Source organism: Alexandromys fortis, unplaced genomic scaffold, assembly GCF_014885135.2.
Source record: "Alexandromys fortis isolate MF-2015 unplaced genomic scaffold, M_Fortis_MF-2015_v1.1 scaffold_334, whole genome shotgun sequence".
NCBI lineage: Eukaryota > Metazoa > Chordata > Mammalia > Rodentia > Cricetidae > Alexandromys > Alexandromys fortis.
The window spans coordinates 80371-99614 of NW_026068274.1; the positions used below are offsets into that span (position 1 = coordinate 80371).

A 19244-nucleotide genomic window follows, 5' to 3' on the forward strand; every position below is an offset into this window, starting at 1 on the left:
TGCTCTCTTCCGGGACTATCGCCCCTGGATAGCACACACTCACCCGTCCAGATGGAACTCTTCAGCACCTAAACAGGGCCGCCTGGTAGCCCAGTGATCCAGGGACAGAAGGAAGGACGGGGCAGGCAGTGCAGGATCCAGGAGAACACAGGAGCCCCTGGAGCCCAGGCTGAGGGTGCCGGGCTCTCTTACTGGGGACCTTGAGGCTCACTGCTCTGGGTGGGTAACCTTAGAGTAGGAGCTTAAAGTAGGAGCTTAAAACTGTTGTTCTTATCTGCCTTTATTTATGCATTGTCATCGTACTTTTAGAGCTCATCTATGTGGTCTGTGAAGCCTAGGTTAGCTCTGCTGCAACAGTATTTCTAATGTAGGTGATATACAATCCAATGTAGTGGGTCTCTCTTGTCAGGCATTTTATAGGACTGCTGGATTTTGTGGGAGACAGAACATCTTTGACTTTTACATTGTTTACATATCTATGTTGATATCTGGTCATAAGGAATTCTTTCACTGGTTGTGTGCCTAATTGTTGCGGGAGGTCCTTCCGTTCCTCCAGCCAATAGCCACTGAGATACCAGCCCATTGGGGCTTGGTCTCTCTCTTTAAAAAAGCGGCCACTTCCCTCCTCTCTCTGTCTTTGCTTCCTGCTCGGTTTCCGGCTACTAGACTCCTTCCTGAGTGCGCAGAGGGCTGTTGTCTGGGACAGTGATCTGTAAGTTTTTTCCCCTTTAAATAAATACCACCCTATTAATTATAATTCCAAACTGGTGTAGGATTGTTTGTGATTTATGCCTTCACCTAATGTGGGATTATAGGCTGCTTCTGCTGAGTGGATCGTTGCTTTTTTTGTTATTGTTGAAGATTGATTAATTTCAGATCACGTATAAGGACTTGGTAGTTTTGTTCTTCAGATGCCTGACATTGAGTTTGGATTGGAGAAATGGGACAAATAGCTGGATACCCTGGGACTGATGTGGATGCTGTGCTATCTAAGCTTTGCCTGGAAGTATAAAAATGGCGTGGATAGGTCAGGTTCTTTGGGTCTCACCCAGATAGCAAGGCATGCATGTTGTGCATGAGGCTGTGCCTAAGGACTGTCAATATAGGCAGGTAAAATTCCACACCTGTCTGGGACAACACAAAGATATGTTTCCCAGGTGAGCCTTTGAGTTTTGATGTAGAACAGGCTGTATAGAGTCCTGTGGAATTTCCATACTGGTCAAGATAACAACATGTGATGGAGCAAAACGAATTCCATTTTGAAAAAGAACTCTATTTTAGACAGGACGTAACTAGGGGGTTGAATGCAGTCCAGCAAAGTCATAAACATTCCCAAGAAACTGTGCCTGCCCTGTTTAAAGTGACCCACCCAGGGTACTCAAACAACATCTGTTCACATCTGCGTGCTTCAAACGTCCTTTTTTTTATTGAGAAAAGGAATAAAAAGTTTCCACCTCCTCCCAGCCTCCCATTTCCCTCCCCCTCCTCCCACCCTTCTCCCCTCTCCCCACTCCTCTCCCTCTCCCTCTCCAGTCCAAAGAGCAGTCAGGGTTCCCTGCCTTGTGGAAAGTCCAAGGTCCTCCCCCCTCCGTCCATGTCTAGGAAGGTGAACGTCCAAACTGGCTAGGCTCCCACCAAGCCGGAACATGAAGTAGGATCAGAACCCCTTGCCATTGACCTTGGCTTCTCATCAGTCCTCATTGTTCGCCATGATCAGAGAGTCCGGTTTTATCCCATGCTTTTTCAGTCACAGTCCAGCTGGCCTTGGTGAGCTCCCAATAGATCAGCCCCCACTGTCTCAGTGGGTGGGTGCACCCCCCGTGGTCCTGACATCCTTGCTCGTGTTCTCCCTCCATCTGCTCCTCATTGGGACCTTGGGAGCTCAGTCCAGTGCTCCAGTGTGGGTCTCTGTCTCTATCTCCATCCATCACCAGATGAAGGTTCTATGGTGATATGAAAGATATTCGTCAGTATTGCTATAGGATAGGGTCATTTCAGGTTCCCTATCCTCAGCTTCCCAAGGGACTAACTGGGGACATCGCCTTGGGCTCCTGGGAGCCACTCTAGGTTCAAGTCTCTTGCCAACACTAAGGTGGCTCCCTTAACTAAGATATGTGCTTCCCTGCTCCCCTATCCAACCTTCCTTTATCCCAATCTTCCTGTTTCCCCAAGTTCCCCCAATCCTCCCCTTCTCACTTTTCTCTCCCCGTCCCCCCTTATCCCCAACCCACCCCACCCCCAAGATCCCAATTTTCTCCCCGGCAATTTTATCTACTTCCCTTAGCCAAGAGGATAACTATATGTTTTTTCTTGGGTTCACCTTCTTATTTAGCTTCTTTAGGTTCACCAGGTATACACTCCGTGACCTTTATTTATGGCTAGAAACCAATTATGAGTGAGTACATCCCATGTTCATCTTTTTGGGTCTGGGTTACCTCGCTCAGGATAGTGTTTTCTATTTCCATCCATTTGCATGCAAAATTCGAGAAGTCATTGTTTTTTACCGCAGCATAATACTCTAATGTGTATATATTCCACACTTTCTTCATCCATTCTTCCATTGAAGGGCATCTAGGTTGTTTCCAGGTTCTGGCTATTACAAATAATGCTGCTATGAACATAGTTGAACAAATGCTTTTGTCATATGATAGGGCATCTCTTGGGTATATTCCCAAGAGTGGTATTGCTGGGTCCAGGGGTAGGTTGATCCCGAATTTCCTGAGAAACCGAAACACTGATTTCCAAAGTGGTTGCACAAGATTGCATTCCCACCAGCAATGGATGAGGGTACCCCTTCCTCCACAGCCTCTCCAGCAAAGGCTATCATCAGTGTTTTTGATTTTAGCCATTCTGACAGGTGTAAGATGATATCTCAAAGTTGTTTTGATTTGCATTTCCCTGATCTCTAAGGAGGATGAGCATGATCTTAAGTGTGTTTTGGCCATTTGAACTTCTTCTTTTGAGAATTCTCTGTTCAGTTCAGTGCCCCATTTTTTTAATTGGGTTAATTAGCATTTTAAAGTCTAGTTTCTTGAGTTCTCTCTATACTTTGGAGATCAGACCTTTGTCTGTTACGGGGTTGGTGAAGATCTTCTCCCAGTCAGTAGGTTGCCTTTTTGTCCTTTTAGGTACCTGATTAACCACTGTTTTGCCCTTACAGTTAGTGCAGGCTCAGCAGATGTCTGGAGGATATAACCAAGGGGGCTATTGCTATCTCCATTAGATACCAGTAGCCTATCAGGAACTAACAGCTGAGCTTTACCTCACCCTTAGCCAATTGTAATATAGGATAAGAAATTTTGTATTTTGAGACTGTAATCTTGTGACAGCTTTGTGATGTTTGTCTTTATAAACCCCTTACAAAAATAGACGGGGTTCTTCTCCCTCCATCTGCTGTGTCAGACTGTGAGGCAGAGGTCCTGTGCTAGCCCATACTTAATAAACAATACCTTTCTTTTGCATTGGTAAGTGTGGGTCCATGGTGGTCTTCTTGGGGAATCCTTGCACTCAGGCACCACACATGTTTGACCTTGGAAAAGCCTAAAGTGTTTGTATGGCACTGTCAAGCTCTGGTCAGGCAGACTCAGCAGGCTGCATGGCACACAGGTTGTCCCTGTTATTTAAATGGAGAACAGCTTGTTGGGAGCTGGAATTAAAAGTCTTTCTTTTAAAAAAGAAGAGCAATTTTAATAGCCAGAGAACCACATATCTGTACAACATGCAACAGCATCCACACAACACATACTTGAGCAGAGCAGATTACTCTCATGTTCCAAAGAACAAGTTGTTACAAATGGACTCCTTTGCTGAATGATCCAGCGAAGTTTGTGGGGACATGATGCTTCATTTTGACTGCAACTGCTGAAAACAGGACCAGCTTGCACAGGAGAAAGCCAGACAGCCTTGGAAATGAATGCTGCCTAGTCTCTGTGGGCCTCATGTTGTACTCTGAAAAGTGAAATAATGTCTGTAAGATTCTATGTGGCCATCCTGTAATTCTAGTACTTGTGAGGCTGAGGCAGGAGATTGTCACAAGCTGAATCTAGCTTGGGTTATAAAGTGTGTTCTAGGTAATTTTGGGCTACTAATTGGGCTATTTTTCTAACAGCAATAACAACAACAAGAAGGAATCCTGTAAGACTTTAAGAAACAAGAGTTGTTTAAAATATTGCTTGAAATTCTAACATGCTGAAGAAAGTTTGATCATAATTGTATGACTAAATCAGTGATATTACCAAAATTATACATTATATATTCAGTTTATTTTGTAATGATGTGATGTTCAGACCCCTCTGTTTTACCATAGGGAATGCTACAGTGTAGCCATTTTCCCCACCCAAGCCACATTTGCCTGGCCAGTGTACTCTTAGGGAATCCAATTCCCAATGCTCCCCATTCAAAAGATGGCATTTTTTTTCTCTCCCAGAAACCACACACCAAGAACTTCAAGAAGATTAGATGTCTTCCAATTTTTTTTGCCTTGCATCCAAAAGGCAGTCTTCAGTTCAAGCTGATCTGAAGGGGTTGTTAGAATTGAGTTATCATCCATCATGTATGCAGAGGTATTATTATTAACACATGCGAGTGATCAGCATACCGAGTGAGGATGCCCCTATACTGCATACCTACAGCATGAAGTGTGCTTTGTGAAGTAAACCAGGTATATTCTGAAGCCCTGCATAGTGAGGGCAAGAGGGAGGACTAGGTCTTGTAGAAATTTATGCGTTGATTCACCATGTGCTAGAATATGCTATGTTAAGTCCCAATCCTGGACTGCAGCAGTAACTGAGCTCATGTAAACTCCTCACCTACAGCCTGAGTGTCATGTGCTGAGGAGGTTGGCTGCTTCTGAATGGAACAGAATTACCTTCTCTGCAGAAAGCATAAAGCCCTATGGGAAGACAGGTTTCTAATGTAAACTTAGAGGAGAACCTTGAATTCCTTGGAATTATTAAGGTAAACAGTTTCTGGAGAAGTAATGAAACTATGAAAAAGACAGGACATAGTTTAAATTGTGAAAATACAAATAACTCACTAGAAATAGTAAATAAAGATCGGAGATTCCATGATTTTTTTAAATTATAAGATGTAACAAAACTCATTTTCATACTAAGAAAAAGAAGTGTTGGCTTTTAGGACTAAGCATGTGAAGATTCTAGAGGCAGGAAATTCATTGTATAATATAATATCTTTAGTTTCTACTTTATGCAAAATGAGGATTACATGGTTTGAGTACAACAGACTAGAACGATATCAGTCTGAAAACTACCCAAGTATATGCACTAATGCAAGTGCTTAGAGGAGTGAACAATTATAATCGGTACTGATAGCTATTCTCTTACGATCTTTTGAACCTAATTTAGTGGTTTTTTCTTAATAATATTTTATTACTATTAATTCTGTTCACAAATGTATCCCATTCTGTCATAATTATCTATATAGTGTACTATACATATTTTAAAAGTAATTTATAATTTTCTCATAAATCACCTCGACTTTCTGAAATTGATTAATGCAATTATTTAATTTAGACAAGTACAAAGCCAAACACAATTATTTGAAATAACTTAGAAGAAATGTGAACATTAAAGTCTAATTTTTTTAATTGTTTTAACTGGAAAAATGTAAATGACAATGCTACTCACTGTGTTTGCTTGTTAACAAAAACTGAGAAATAAATAGAACTAGAAAGGCAAAGATTAATGAAACTGTTATTCTAACAAAAACCGGCTACACCTAAAAGCAATTATTTCTAGATTCTTGTTGGACAGTCACAGATCTTGGTTGCCATGGTGAAACTGTGCAGCCCTTCTGGACCTTTGAAGTCACTCTGGTGTCCATATGATGATGTTACTTTGATGTTGCCATTGGCTTTGGGTTCCTGCTGTTTGTCAATACTACTACTACTACTCATGTGACATTTAGGAGACCACAGACTGTAGAGCTACATTTCTGTCAATGGTACTTTTGGGGACTATTTACCATTTAGAGTTTAGAGTGATGATAGTCAGACCTATCTCTGGACAGTAGTGCTTCAAACACAGTAGACATTTCACCTTCTCCGTCTTAAAGCAACATCAATCTAAGGGGTTGTCAAAGTAGAAAATTTATTCTCTTGATGTTTCAAGAATTAGTAAAATGTGGGTTAAATTGACTGTATATTATTATAATAAGTTGGAGGAGTAAGAAACTTTACCTTTCAGTAAAGTTATCTTTGCAAGAATGTTCAAGGCTCAGTGCTCAAGAAGGTAGGCAGTGGGGGCTATTCTTGTAGTTAGTGCTCACCCTCCACATCTGGTCCTTACCTCTTTTCTTATGTAAGAACTCTTCTCAGTAAGATTTTCATTCTTACCAGCCTCTTAGTCAGAAGACTTGTGTAATATCTTTCTATGTGTAAAACACATACTTGTTTACCCATAAAACTCATTTGTTTTCTGTTAACTTTAGCCTGACTTTCTGTTACACTAGCTGGAATATGTTAATAATTCCAAGTACATGATCAGGATTTTGCAGTTTTCTCATCTTGAAATAGCAACAAAACCTCACTTGATGCAGCTTTTGTTCTGATGGTAAAGTAAATATATGGAACCAACAAAGTTTAAAGGCGTCTCTCTAGATTCCAAGAATCCCTTTTCTTTTAGCCAAGATTACTGTATGAGGAAATATTTCAGTGATATTTTAATTGGAGCTATAGGGTGTACAACAGACATAGAATTTTTCATCAGTGAGACAGGCAAGTAATTAATATAAAACAACATTTTAAATTTTTATACAATAATTGGTGCTGCTGTTGGTGATCTGGAGCAGGTCCTGCCATGGAGAATGTACTCATTTGCTGGGGACTGAATTCAGTTTTATGCTCCTATAACCTTTCGTTTGAATGTGTTAATAGTTTGCTGGAACATAATATAAGGGGAGTGAGAAAGGTAGGCTGTTTTAGTTCCCACTATAGCTGAACTGCATCAGTTAGTCACATTCTCCTGGGTTTAGGAAGAATGAGAAACACTGGATTATATGTGTAGTGCTGTTTTGTGGCACAATGTTTGGTAACAAGCTATGTGCAGCCTGAATCATCAATTGTTAAGAACAATGAATGATATATGTGGTTTCCCATGTAGATAAGCTAAGCCACTTTCTCAGGCTATCTGTGTTAATAATAGACTATGTAAGTTAAAAATTCAAAAAATTTTCCATGAAAGGAATTTTGTCTCAGTCTCTGCTTCTCTCTCTCATACACATACACACTGATGGTTAATCACAGAATATTTGAAAGAAGTATTCAATGTTTGGAAAACTGATTGTGAACAATTTCCTTCATTGTGTTAAACTTAACATGAAACCACCTAGGTAATCTATACACATGTTATTCTTAGTTCCTTTCTTCAACAATTTGACCCCAGGTTTTTTGTTTAATCCAAAATATCAGGGTGGAGCAGAATGTAAAACAGCAGGAAAGTCTGGGTTTCAGTTAGTTAATGAATGGTTTTACAATGCCCAGGTTCTAGGCAGAACTTTGGTATAAAATCTAACCAACAGGAATCCCCAGTGTAGCCTACATGTGTTGTGCAAATGTAAAAGGTATATTTGAGAAATGACTGGACTTAAGAAAAGCATATGTAAGTAATTGTAGCTATGAGATAAAAAATATAAAAAGGTTTATTCCACACTACATATTATGATTCATTCAACCAAATAAATTTATACCTAGCATAATATACCAACTCTAAGACCCCCTATGAAGAATCTAATGGTAAATACAAATTATATGTCAACTAATATTTTATGTAAACACATATAAAAGTAATCATAAGACTTTGCTACTTTTGTTCTAATTAAATAACCATCTCTTTATAGGTAAAATAGGAGGAGACATGATGGAAAATGAGAACCACACTTTCAGCAGTGACTTCATCCTTTTGGGTTTGTTCTCGTCTTCCCAAACGAGCCAGGTGTTTTTCTCATTTATATTTTTCATTTTTATTATGACTATAACAGAAAATGCCCTCCTCATTTTCCTAATCCAGAGGGATTCTCGACTTCACACCCCTATGTATTTCCTGCTCAGCCATCTTTCCTTTATGGATATCTTGCACATTTCCAACATTGTGCCTAAAATGATTGCTGACTATTTGTCAGGCAGCAGAACTATTTCCTTCACAGGCTGTGGCTTCCAGATATTTTTGTCCCTCACCATGCTAGGTGGTGAGTGCCTTCTCCTGGCAGCCATGTCCTATGACCGATATGTGGCCATCTGCCATCCACTTCGTTATCCTGTGCTGATGAGGGACAACACCAGTGGGCTCCTGGCTTCAGGTTCCTGGCTTGTGGGGGTTTTTAACTCCATAGTCCACACATCTTTAACACTCCACTTTCCTTTTTGTCACTCAAGGGCTATTGATCACTTTTTCTGTGAAATTCCTGCCATGTTGAAGTTGTCCTGTGTAGACACATCTCGCTATGAGCGAGGAGTTTATGTGAGTGGCATCATTTTTCTACTGATTCCATTTTCAATCATCTCTATATCTTATGTGCAAATTCTCCTCACTGTCTTCCAAATGAAATCAGGGGCTCGACAGAAGTCCTTGTCCACCTGCTCCTTCCACATGGTTGTGGTCATAATGTACTATGGGCCCTTCATTTTCACATATATGAGACCTCACTCATACCACACTCCAGGCCAGGATAAGTTTCTGGCAATCTTCTACACCATCTTGACACCCAGCCTCAACCCAATAATCTACAGCTTTAGGAATAAAGATGTCCTCATGGCTGTGAAAAACATTGTCCAAAATAGTTTTCTGAATAAAAAATGAATAGAAAAATACGTGCAATCTTTGTCTTTTATAAACTCTCTTTCTTAGCTTGGTTCATACATTTACTTGAGAAAAATGTGTAATTGTGCACAGGTATATATCAATATCTATATTCAGATGCCCCATGGTATAGTCATGCTATGCTGTGATAAAACAACAAAACATGTCATCTAAGAATATTCTGTGTATAGGTTGTCTGCAAACTATTCTAGCAATTTTTCAAAGCAATTCAAAGGAATAAATATTCCTATTAAAGCTGATTAATTTATTTTCCTAGTAGCAACAGGGTAAAAATATTTTAATTGAGGAAAAATTTATTCATATTATATCCAATATTTTTTATAATCATTGTTGCATAAATAAAAAACAATAAGTAATTTAAAAGAAGACATCATATAAAGGTAAAATTCCTGGAAATGTGCTAATTTGTCTTTGCAGTAGCATCTTCTAAAATGACCACAATACATTTTAGCATGTCATAATTCTACTGTAGGAGTGGTCCTTAGGATTGATGGGTGCAGCACATTCCTCCTCTGTATCAGAAGCTTTTTTGTAAAGACCTCAATGTCCTCAATGTGGGGTTTTGAGCTTCATGATTCTGTTGATTCCATACTGCTTACTGCTTTATTTTGATAACCCTTGTCACTTTGTAGCACTTTTAACACACATACTCTCTGATTGGAGTAAAATATGTTTTGCAATAATGGTAAATTATTGCCATTTTTAATATTGATTTTAATTAATGAAACATTTGTTACTCTCTGTTTTAATGAGCTATATCAGAATTTTATAACTGAATACGCCTTTGTTGCTCACAGTTTAATTACTTGCCAATGCAACACAGTTACTAAGGAATCGATTTGAATCTAAAATGCAAACCTGTGTCATCAATACCACCTCTATCATTTTTAAAATTTAATGTCTTTATTGACTCTTTGGGAGTTTCACATCATGCAACCCAGTTCTGCCCACCTCCCAGTTCCCCATATCCTCCTCTTATCCCTGTTGCCACCCACAAAAGAAAACAAAACTAAGTAAGCAAGCAAGCAAACAAAGTAAACAAACAAACTCCCAAACCAATCCAATCCAAACCAAACCAAATGAAAACAAAACAAAACAAAACAACAGAGAAATCTCTTTTTCTTTTCCTTCTTTCCTGCTTCTACAGTACCCCCCCCCCCTTTTTTTTTTTTATCCCGGTGCCATTGGAGGCTTCAGTGTGCCATGTAGTCTATGCTTTTGTCCCATTAGCCTTACTGGCAAATGTTGATTACAGTGAGTAACTTGTCTGGTTCAAAGCCTCTGGTTTCTGGTACATCATCCTCATTGGATCCTTACCAGAATGCCTCTGGGATATTCTGTTGCTGCTCCGATTCCTGGAGATCTTTCATGAATCATTCCACAGGACCAGCCCTTTCACCAGCTCCAGTAGGTCCTATATGGGGTAGATGCTAGGCTGGGTCAACTAAAGGCCTGTTTGTGAGCCTTGATGATAGACAAGCTGGTCAGTCTGGGCTACTGGGACCACAATCTCAGCCAAGGAGGTGGAGTCAGCTCCCCTACATCTATAACCTTAGGGTTGGTTCACTATCACTTATGGTGAGGGGTGGGGGCCATGTCTCCTGAGTGCAGGGCCAGCTCTCTTGCTGTAGTATTCAGCAAGGGGGAAGCTCAGCTTTCCCAGGGCCAGTTAAGGACAGAGCTGGCTCAGCATGGCCCTCAGATGATTTCATCTCACATGATTCCTAAGGCCATGTGGTTCTGAGGTGACACAGGCCACAGACATTAATAAAGACCCCAGCTGCAGCTGGACCACTGACCCAGAAATGGCCCTTGGAAACAGCTTGTTCCAGGATGATATCATCTTGGTGGAAGGAATGGTTACTCAGGTGGGAATGGTTCTAGTGGTCATTTGGCCCCTGGACACCAGTAAGGCCTCAGTTTGCAGTCCCAACCTTCTACCTCTGTGTGACTTTTGGTGCCAATGCAGGACCCAGATATCAGCACAGACCCAGCCCTAATAGGACCATTGATGCCAACATGGTCCTTAGCAGCAGATGAGTATGGGTGTCACCATTACCCCAGTGTCGGTATGGACCTGAGACACCAACATGGCCCTTGATCTCAGGTGTCTTCACAGCCTTCCATGGTTACAGGACCATAGGACATTAGCACATACTCTGGCTGCAGTAATACCATGGACCCTGATATGATCCTCAGCTGCAGCTCTGGCCTGTACGTCACCATGACATTGTGTAATAGCACAAGTCACTCATACCTGGATGCATTCTGGCTATCGGATACCAACCTGGACTCAGGTGGAGCATCTGACCCTGGGCATTCTCATGGGGCAGGGTGGCAACAGGAGCCACACACATCAATCCAGACCCTGCCCAGTATAGAACCACGAACCTAGACACAGCCCTTGGCAGCAGCCTGGGCCTAGATGACACTATGGTACCAGGTGGCAACACAAGCCATTCATATCTGTATGGCCTCTGCTGTGGTGTGCCTCCTAGTCTCCAACCAAGAGTAGGCTTGCTTCGAGATCCTGAGCCTCTGTTTAGGCCTTAGTGGCATCGTGGACCACAGACTTCAACACACAGTCCAGATGCAGCTTGGCCAAGGACCAGACAAGGTTCCAGGCTGCAATTTGGCCTGCTTGACATCCTAGCTACAACTGGTATCCCTGGCCACCCAGATCAAGATGATTCTGGCAGCAGCATGGCCCCTGAACACCAAAAAGGCCACAGGTTGTAGCCCATATCCCAGGGTTCATGTGGTCTCTGAGTGACACCATGGGACAGGGCATCAACATAGACCTTGGTTATAGTAGACCACCAGACATAGTCCATGGCTACAACAGTCACTCAGATTGGTATGGGCCCAGTAGCAGCATGGCTTGTGGACCCAAACATGATCCCAGTAGGTGGCCCAGTCCACTGAAGTCAGCATGGCAACTGACAGCAACAGGAGCATGGCTATTATCACAGACACTAGCTACTGTAGGATCAAGGATCCAGTATGGCCTCTGGCAGCAGCCTGTCCCAGGTGTCAAGGATACTTCCCCCTCAATCTACTCCCCACCACCTTCACCATGGCCCCAGATGGCAAACAAGCCTCCAACATCTGCTCACTTCTGACTGTCCTCACTCCTCACTGTCTTCATTTCTTCCTTTCTGTATTTTCCACAGTGCATGAACCATTCTGCTTCTCTTTCCCATTTCTCTACCACATATTAAATTATCATAAAATCTTCATGCCTGGTGCATTAGAGCATGCCCATGGCTGTCTTCTCACCAGTCAGGACCTTGAGGACCCCAGCTGGCTAGACTCTGTCTGAGCCTAAACACCTTTTCTGTACGAGAACTCTCAGTATGCAAAATGATTATGGAAGCACATATATTACAGTGAAACTATTGTCAATATGATTACAGGGAATATGATTATAAATAAGTTTATCTGAAATAACATCAGGAAAAATCCATTTTTATCAATAACAATTTGCTCGAGAAAAATCAAAAGAAAGAAACAAAACGTTTTAGCAAGGAAAAACAAATAATAATAATAATAATTAATAATAATAAAAAGCCTGGTTGCTCAATCCTACCTCAACAACGTGCTGTGCAATGTTTGCTATGTTCAAGTCCATAGAAGCCCTGCCCCTTTCTGAATGGAGAGGAGAAGGAGTAAGTGGATGGAGAAGTGGGTAGCTGGGAGTGAGGGGGAGGTAAGGTGGGAGGGGGACTGTGTTTGGTATGTATAAAAGTAAAGAACAAAAAGTTAATAAAAAAGGAAAAAAAGAGCCAGACATTTGAATGAGAGTAAGGAGAGGTATATAAGAAAATGTGGAAAGAGGAAAGGAGGGGGGAGATGATATCATTATGTTGTAATCTGAAAAGTAAAATAGCGTAAAATTTAGCACAAGTTATTTCATTGTGAAATTGACTGTGGTATATTGTGCATAGGCTGGAAATATAGCACAAAATATAAAGATATTCTGGAAAATATACTTAGATCATTAAATGTCCTATAAAACCACCTTATAATAATTGAACTTCAAATGCTTGATGATATAGCTATAAAATAAGCAATTACACTTTTAATAAAATTTTGTGATGTCAATGCAGAATTTTTTTTTCTTTCTTTATTTAATAGCCCTGGCCTTGAACTCACTTTGTAGACCAGGCTAGCCTTGAACTCATGGAGATCCACCTACCTCTGTATTGTGAATGCTGGGGTTCAAGGCATGCACCACCACAGTCCATCATTAATGTAGAATTTTCAACTTTTTTCCTTGTAATTTCCTGTCCTTATATTAATGAGTGCATTTCAGTAGAAAGCATGCAAAACATATTAGCAAAACAGGAAATACATACTATTGTTGGAGAAACTAAAAATTAAATGGAAAGCCATAAATTGTGTGTATGTATATGTATGTATATATGTAATATATATAATATATAATAATATATGTAATAAAATGTACATATGTATTGTGAATTTGACTATGTATTTTGTGCATAGATTGGAAACATAACACAAAATATTTAGGAAGGCTATTCTAGAAAATATACACATATCTATCTATCTGTCTATCTATCTATCTATCTATCTATCTATCTATCTATCTATCTATCTATCTATCCATATATATGTAAATTTAAAAAATAATTAAAAATTAACTTAAAAAATTCACATTGTATATGTTGATTACATTTCCTCATACCCACCTTTTCCCAGATCCTTTTGACCTCCCAACCCACCTTCATGTTCCCTCAAAATAATAAACAAAAAACAAAGTCAAAACAAATTACGAATATTTTAATGTCTCTTGTAAATGAAAACTTCTCGAAAGAAGATCATCTTGAAGAGGATAGTAAGTCAGAATTTCAATGATTCTGCAGAGATTTAAAGGTTTCACACCCTGAGTCTAAATCAATATTCTCTTGGGTCATCTCCAGCTTTGCCACTCTGTCTACTGATATACTTGAAAAGTATGTTGATATGACTTTTTTCTGTTGCTACCAAAAACTTCTTGAAAATGTTATCTCATAGACATTGGGACAACCTAAATCTGTGTTCTCAGATCATAGACACTCATATTTGTTTCTGTATATAAGTATTGTTTACATATACTTGAGTCTTTATATCATTTGTCTGGTATCAAGTGGATTTACAAGTAAGTGCTCATGTAAATTACCATCACCAAATTTAGCCTAAATTCATTTCAGTTTACATTGTCGCTTGAGCTTTAAGGGGAAAAGATCTCAGTTTCAACAAGCCCAACTAGTTAGGTTTGGATACCTGTCAAATATAGACACAGTGTAATGATGAGGGGCAGAATGAAAATTTTATGATGTTACCATATTCATGGAAAGAATGAGGAATCTGATGAACCTTGGTCTGTTTTTTGGGTATTGAAAAAAGATGTAAGTTTAAAGTGGATCCCCCCCCCCTTTTTTTGAGACAGGGTTTCTCTGTAGTTTTGGAGCCTGTCCTAGAAATAGCTCTTGTGGACCAGATTGGCCTTGAACTCACAGAGATCCACCTGCCTTCCAAGTCCTAGGATTAAAGGCATGAGCTTCCACTGTCTGGATAAACTGGATTCTTAAGACAAATTCCAGGGTGTTATCCCATCAATTCTTGTCTCAATTCTTCTTCTGCAAGTTGGTCTGGGAAGTTCCTGAAGGACATTCCCAGGGGATTGACTGCTCAAAATGACTGGTTTTCAACAGATGATTACTTTAGAATGCAACTCCCCCCTCCCCCAGTGGATAATTGCTTAATTCTGGAAAAGAAATCTAAATTCCCTATTCCAAGGTTTAATATTGCTTTATGGATTATGATTCAAAAATTTATCTTTTTAAGAGAAAAGAGTTTTGGGATGGAGTGGTTAAGAATGCTTAACTGTCTTCATATGGACTTTGCTCTCTTCCTATCACCTACTTTGGGTCATTCATAACTGCCTAACTACATCTTCTTGGTTCTTATGCTGTCTTCTGGCATTTATGTGTACCTGCATGCATGGACATTCCCACACCCACATGTACACACAGTCATACCCACATTCCCAAAATAAAAACAAATACTTATTTTTTAATTTAATTTTATTCTCTTTCATTATTCCCCCCTCTGTGCTCCCCCCAACTTGACCAACCTGATCCCTATGTTCACCGCAATTTATCTAGGAGATATCATCTATAAAAACAAATGTTTAAATAAAAGGAGTAAAGGTAGCATCCTTCAACATCATAAATGCTATATATGAGAAATCTGTAGCCTCAATGGAGAAAAGCTTGAAGGCCTCACACTGAAGCCAGGAATGAGACAGGAATGTTCACTATCTATAACTCCTTTTCAATATTGTGCTTAAAGTGCTAACTAATGCAACATGAAAAAAGGTAGAAATTAGAGGAATAGAAATATGGAGAAGAAGTAAAACTATATCTATTTGCAGATGGCATGATGCTATACATTAGAGATCTAAAAAATTCTACCAGACACTTCTACAAATGATAAAAAAAATTCAGCAATGTGACAGGATACAGAATCAACTGAAACAAATCAATAATTTTTCTATGTGCCTCCAACAAACATATAGATAAGGCAATTATGGGTAAATTTTCATAGAAATAACCTCATAAAAATAAATTTCTAAGAATAAACTTAGCCAAGGAAGTGAAGGACCTCTACAATGAAAATTGTAAACCTCTGATGAATAATATAGAGAAAGACACTAGAAAATGGAAAGACATCTTATGCTTGTATATTGGTAGAACTGTTGTTGTGAAACTTACCATTTTGCCAAAAGCCATTCCCAAATTTTATGTAACCCCAATAAAAATATTCATTTGTTTATTCTCAGAGATAGAGCAAACAATCCTAATATTCATAAAAAATGACTAAATACCTTACTAGGTAAAACAATCCTGAACAAAAAGAACAGTTCTGGAATGATTACCATTCCATATCACAATATATATTTCAAAGCCCAAGTAATGAAATCAATATGGTACTGACACAAAAACAGACATGTAAACAAATAGAACACAATCAGATACCAAAGCATGAGTACCCATAAGTTCAGCAATTTAGTATTTGACAATGACGCCGAAAAACATAAAATGAAAAAAATGTATCAGCAAAAATTGTTCAGGGAAAATTGGATGTCCACATGTGGAAGAATAAAATCAGACATGTATCTATCACATTGTACAAAAACTAACTCCAACTGAATCAAGGACCTAAATCTGAAACACAGAACACTGAAACTGTGAGAAGAAAACATAGGCAGTATTTTACAGGGTATTGATGTAGGAAAATATTTCCTGAATAAGACTCCATTTGTCCTAGAATTAAGGTCAGTGATTGACATATAGGATTTCAAAAACTAAACACACACACACAGAGAGAGAGAGAAAGAGAGAGAGAGAGAGAGAGAGAGAGAGAGAGAGAGAGAGAGAGAGAGAGAGAGAGAGAGAGAACTATCAATCAAGTGAAAAGGAAGCCCACAGACTGGGGAAAATCTTTGAAAGTGATGATTGATTTAGGAGAGAAAAAATATAGATAACTTGAATTAAAAACAATGAAGAATAAAAACAAGCAAATGAACAAAATGACTCATTCATAAAATTGTCTTGAAACCTGAATAGACTTGAAAAGAAGAAACAATTATTAGAAACACATGAAAAACTGTCTATTATTTCTAGCAATTAGAAAAGAGCAAATAAAGACAATTTTGAGATATCATCTGACCTTCATCAGAATGTTAAGTAAGAACAAAATATTTGACAACAAATGCTAAAGGGAATATTAATAAAAAGGGAGTACCCATTAACTGTTGGTTTGTCTGGAAACTAGTACAGCTACTTTGGAAATCAGTGTGGAGAATTCTTAAAAAGGTGAAAGTAAATCTGGCACAGGATACAACTATGACACTTCTTGACAGATTCTTCAAGTACTGTACAACCTACTACAGAGATGGCATATTCCTAAAATACTGGATATCCTACTTCACAGGTCCTTGCTTATCCATATTCTTTGCTGCCCTATACACAGGATTTAGGAAATGGAAACAACTAAACGTCCTTCAACTGATCAAAGGATAGTAGAATTGCAGGACATAGATGAGATAGAATATTCCAGCTGTAAAAAATAAATAAAAATGAAATCAGAAACTTTGTATACACTATGGAATATATTTCATCTTCAAATAAAAATGAAATAATCTGGCCCTTGTTTTAGTTGTGAGATTTTTTTAATACTGCTTTTAATTTATGGGGATTATAGATCTGTTAAGTTGTTTATTCCATTTTGATTTAATTTTGGTAGGTTTTATACATTAATAAATTAATCTATTTCTTTTTAGTTTTTCTGTTTGGTTGAGTACAGACTTTTATGATTCTCTAAATGTCTTTACTGTCTGTTATAATGACACAATTTTATCCCAAATTTTATCAATTTGGACCCCTCTTTCTCTTACTTTTGGTTAATCTGGCTAAGGATTTTCAATCTGGGATTTTTTTTTGTCAAAGAACCAATTCTTTGCTTCATTGATTCTTTATATTTTTTTAGTTTTGTTGTTTCTATTTCACTGATTTTGATCCTGAGCTTGGTGAATGATTTCTTTCTGTATACTCTTTTGGTGTCATTTATTCCTGATTTTCTAAAGTTTTTAAATGCATCATTATGCTATTGACATGAAATATCTTCAATTTTTTTACATAGGCACTTGTCACTATGCCCTTGTCTCTTGGAACTGCCTTCAATATGTCCCACAGGTTTGGGTTTGTTCTGTTTTATTTTCATTAACGAACAGGTATGAGGAGAAAGAAGAGGTGAACCAGGGGAGGACTATGGGGAAAACAGCTAAAATTAGTGGATATTTGAAGGGTAATATGGAGATCTAATAGAGTGGAACCTCCTAAAATATATACATTTATGAAGGTGATCAAAATTAAGTAATATGATAATGAAAATGGGGGGGGAGAGCCTCAAGTGTATATCTCTTGTCACCGAATGAAGCTTTGTTTTGCAGGATGTGTTATATCTAATGGAACTGTTGGCCAAATGGGAACACCCAAACTACATATGTAATTTGCCTAGGTTAAGATTGCTCTCCACAAACTAACAGCAAGGACTTATTCCTGAAGATATCATATACAGAACTCATTGAACATGGAGAATTAGGTCTAGTGCCTATGTCACCCTTTTACCACTGTTTACTAGAGTCTTTGATACAAGAAGGTTCCCTGAAAGCTCCCAAAATACCAAATAGCCACAAACGTTTGATTTATATTTGTATCTTGCCTGAAAGATATGCTAGTGCAATGGTGGCACAAAATTTGAAAGAGTAACTAACCAACATCTTATTTCACTTAAGTTCCACAGCACAGGATGAAACCAAATATAGCACTGTTAGGATTACTACAATACAGAGACTAGATAGCCCATTAAGAGAGGGTAAACTAAAAATATTCTACTAAAAGAATGTTGAAATAAAAGAACCCACAATAACATTCTGCTATACACATAGAGCACCACTTTGTTCAGCTATCATCAGAGAAGCTTCCTCCTCCAGCCTATGCGAACAAATATAGAGACCCACCACCAGAGATTATGCAGAGAATACAAAACTTTGGAAAAGCCAGCCATAAATTGTATGTCTCAACAAAATATTCCCCCTCTGGGTTCAGGGAACTGTGAGAAAGAGGAGACAGAAATATTGTAAGTACCAAAGGGGATGGACAACACCAAGGAAATGAGGCCATCTAGGTAAACATGAATAATGCAAAGAAAAACTCAAAGAGCTTGAGTCAGCATCCACAAGGCCAGCAGGAATCTGTACTAGAGTGAGTACTAGAACTGAAAAAGATAGTGAACCTATATCCACATTACCAATCCAGAATCTATCTCCAATTGATAACTACTTGCAATGGAAATTTCGTTGTCTCAAAGGGACTGTTACTGGGGATACAAACAGACATATGGAGAGAGAGTAGGTGGAGTCAGGAAGATGCCATGTAGCTGCAGAAGAAGAAGGATGCCAGAACCTTACTGATAAGCTGCAGCCTGGAAACAGAAATGAACAGAAATGTGTTAATTTAAGATATATGAGATAGGTAGTAATATGCCTAAACTGTTGGCCAAACAGTGTTATAATTCATATAGTTTCTGTATGATTATTCAGGTCTGCGTGGCCAGGAGTGAAAGAGCAATCACTGGCTACATAACCGTGCCCAACATGGGGCTTGAAACCACAAACCTGAACAGAGATATAGAGAGAAAGTTGGCAGAGTCAAAGAGTTGCCATGTAGCTGAAGGAGAAAGATGCTGGAACCTGAACTGCAGACTGAACCTTGTGATAAAATAATAGAAATGGGTTGATTTATGGTGTAAGAGCTCGCTAGGAATATACTTAAGCTGTTG

General features: G+C 38.9%; 1 protein-coding gene across 1 annotated transcript; it reads left to right on the forward strand.

The window, feature by feature from the left end:
* Positions 1-7871: 7871 nt before the first annotated feature.
* On the forward strand, positions 7872-8813 carry LOC126494626 (olfactory receptor 2AJ1-like). The gene has a single exon (XM_050132065.1). It carries the CDS (start codon positions 7872-7874, stop codon positions 8811-8813), a length of 942 nt encoding a protein of 313 aa, XP_049988022.1.
* The last annotated feature ends 10431 nt before the right edge of the window (positions 8814-19244 follow it).

What these genes read in the sequence shown, in the direction of transcription:
- LOC126494626 (XM_050132065.1), top strand. Translation starts at nt 7,872, where the DNA reads ATGATGGAAAATGAGAACCACACTTTCAGCAGTGACTTCATCCTTTTG.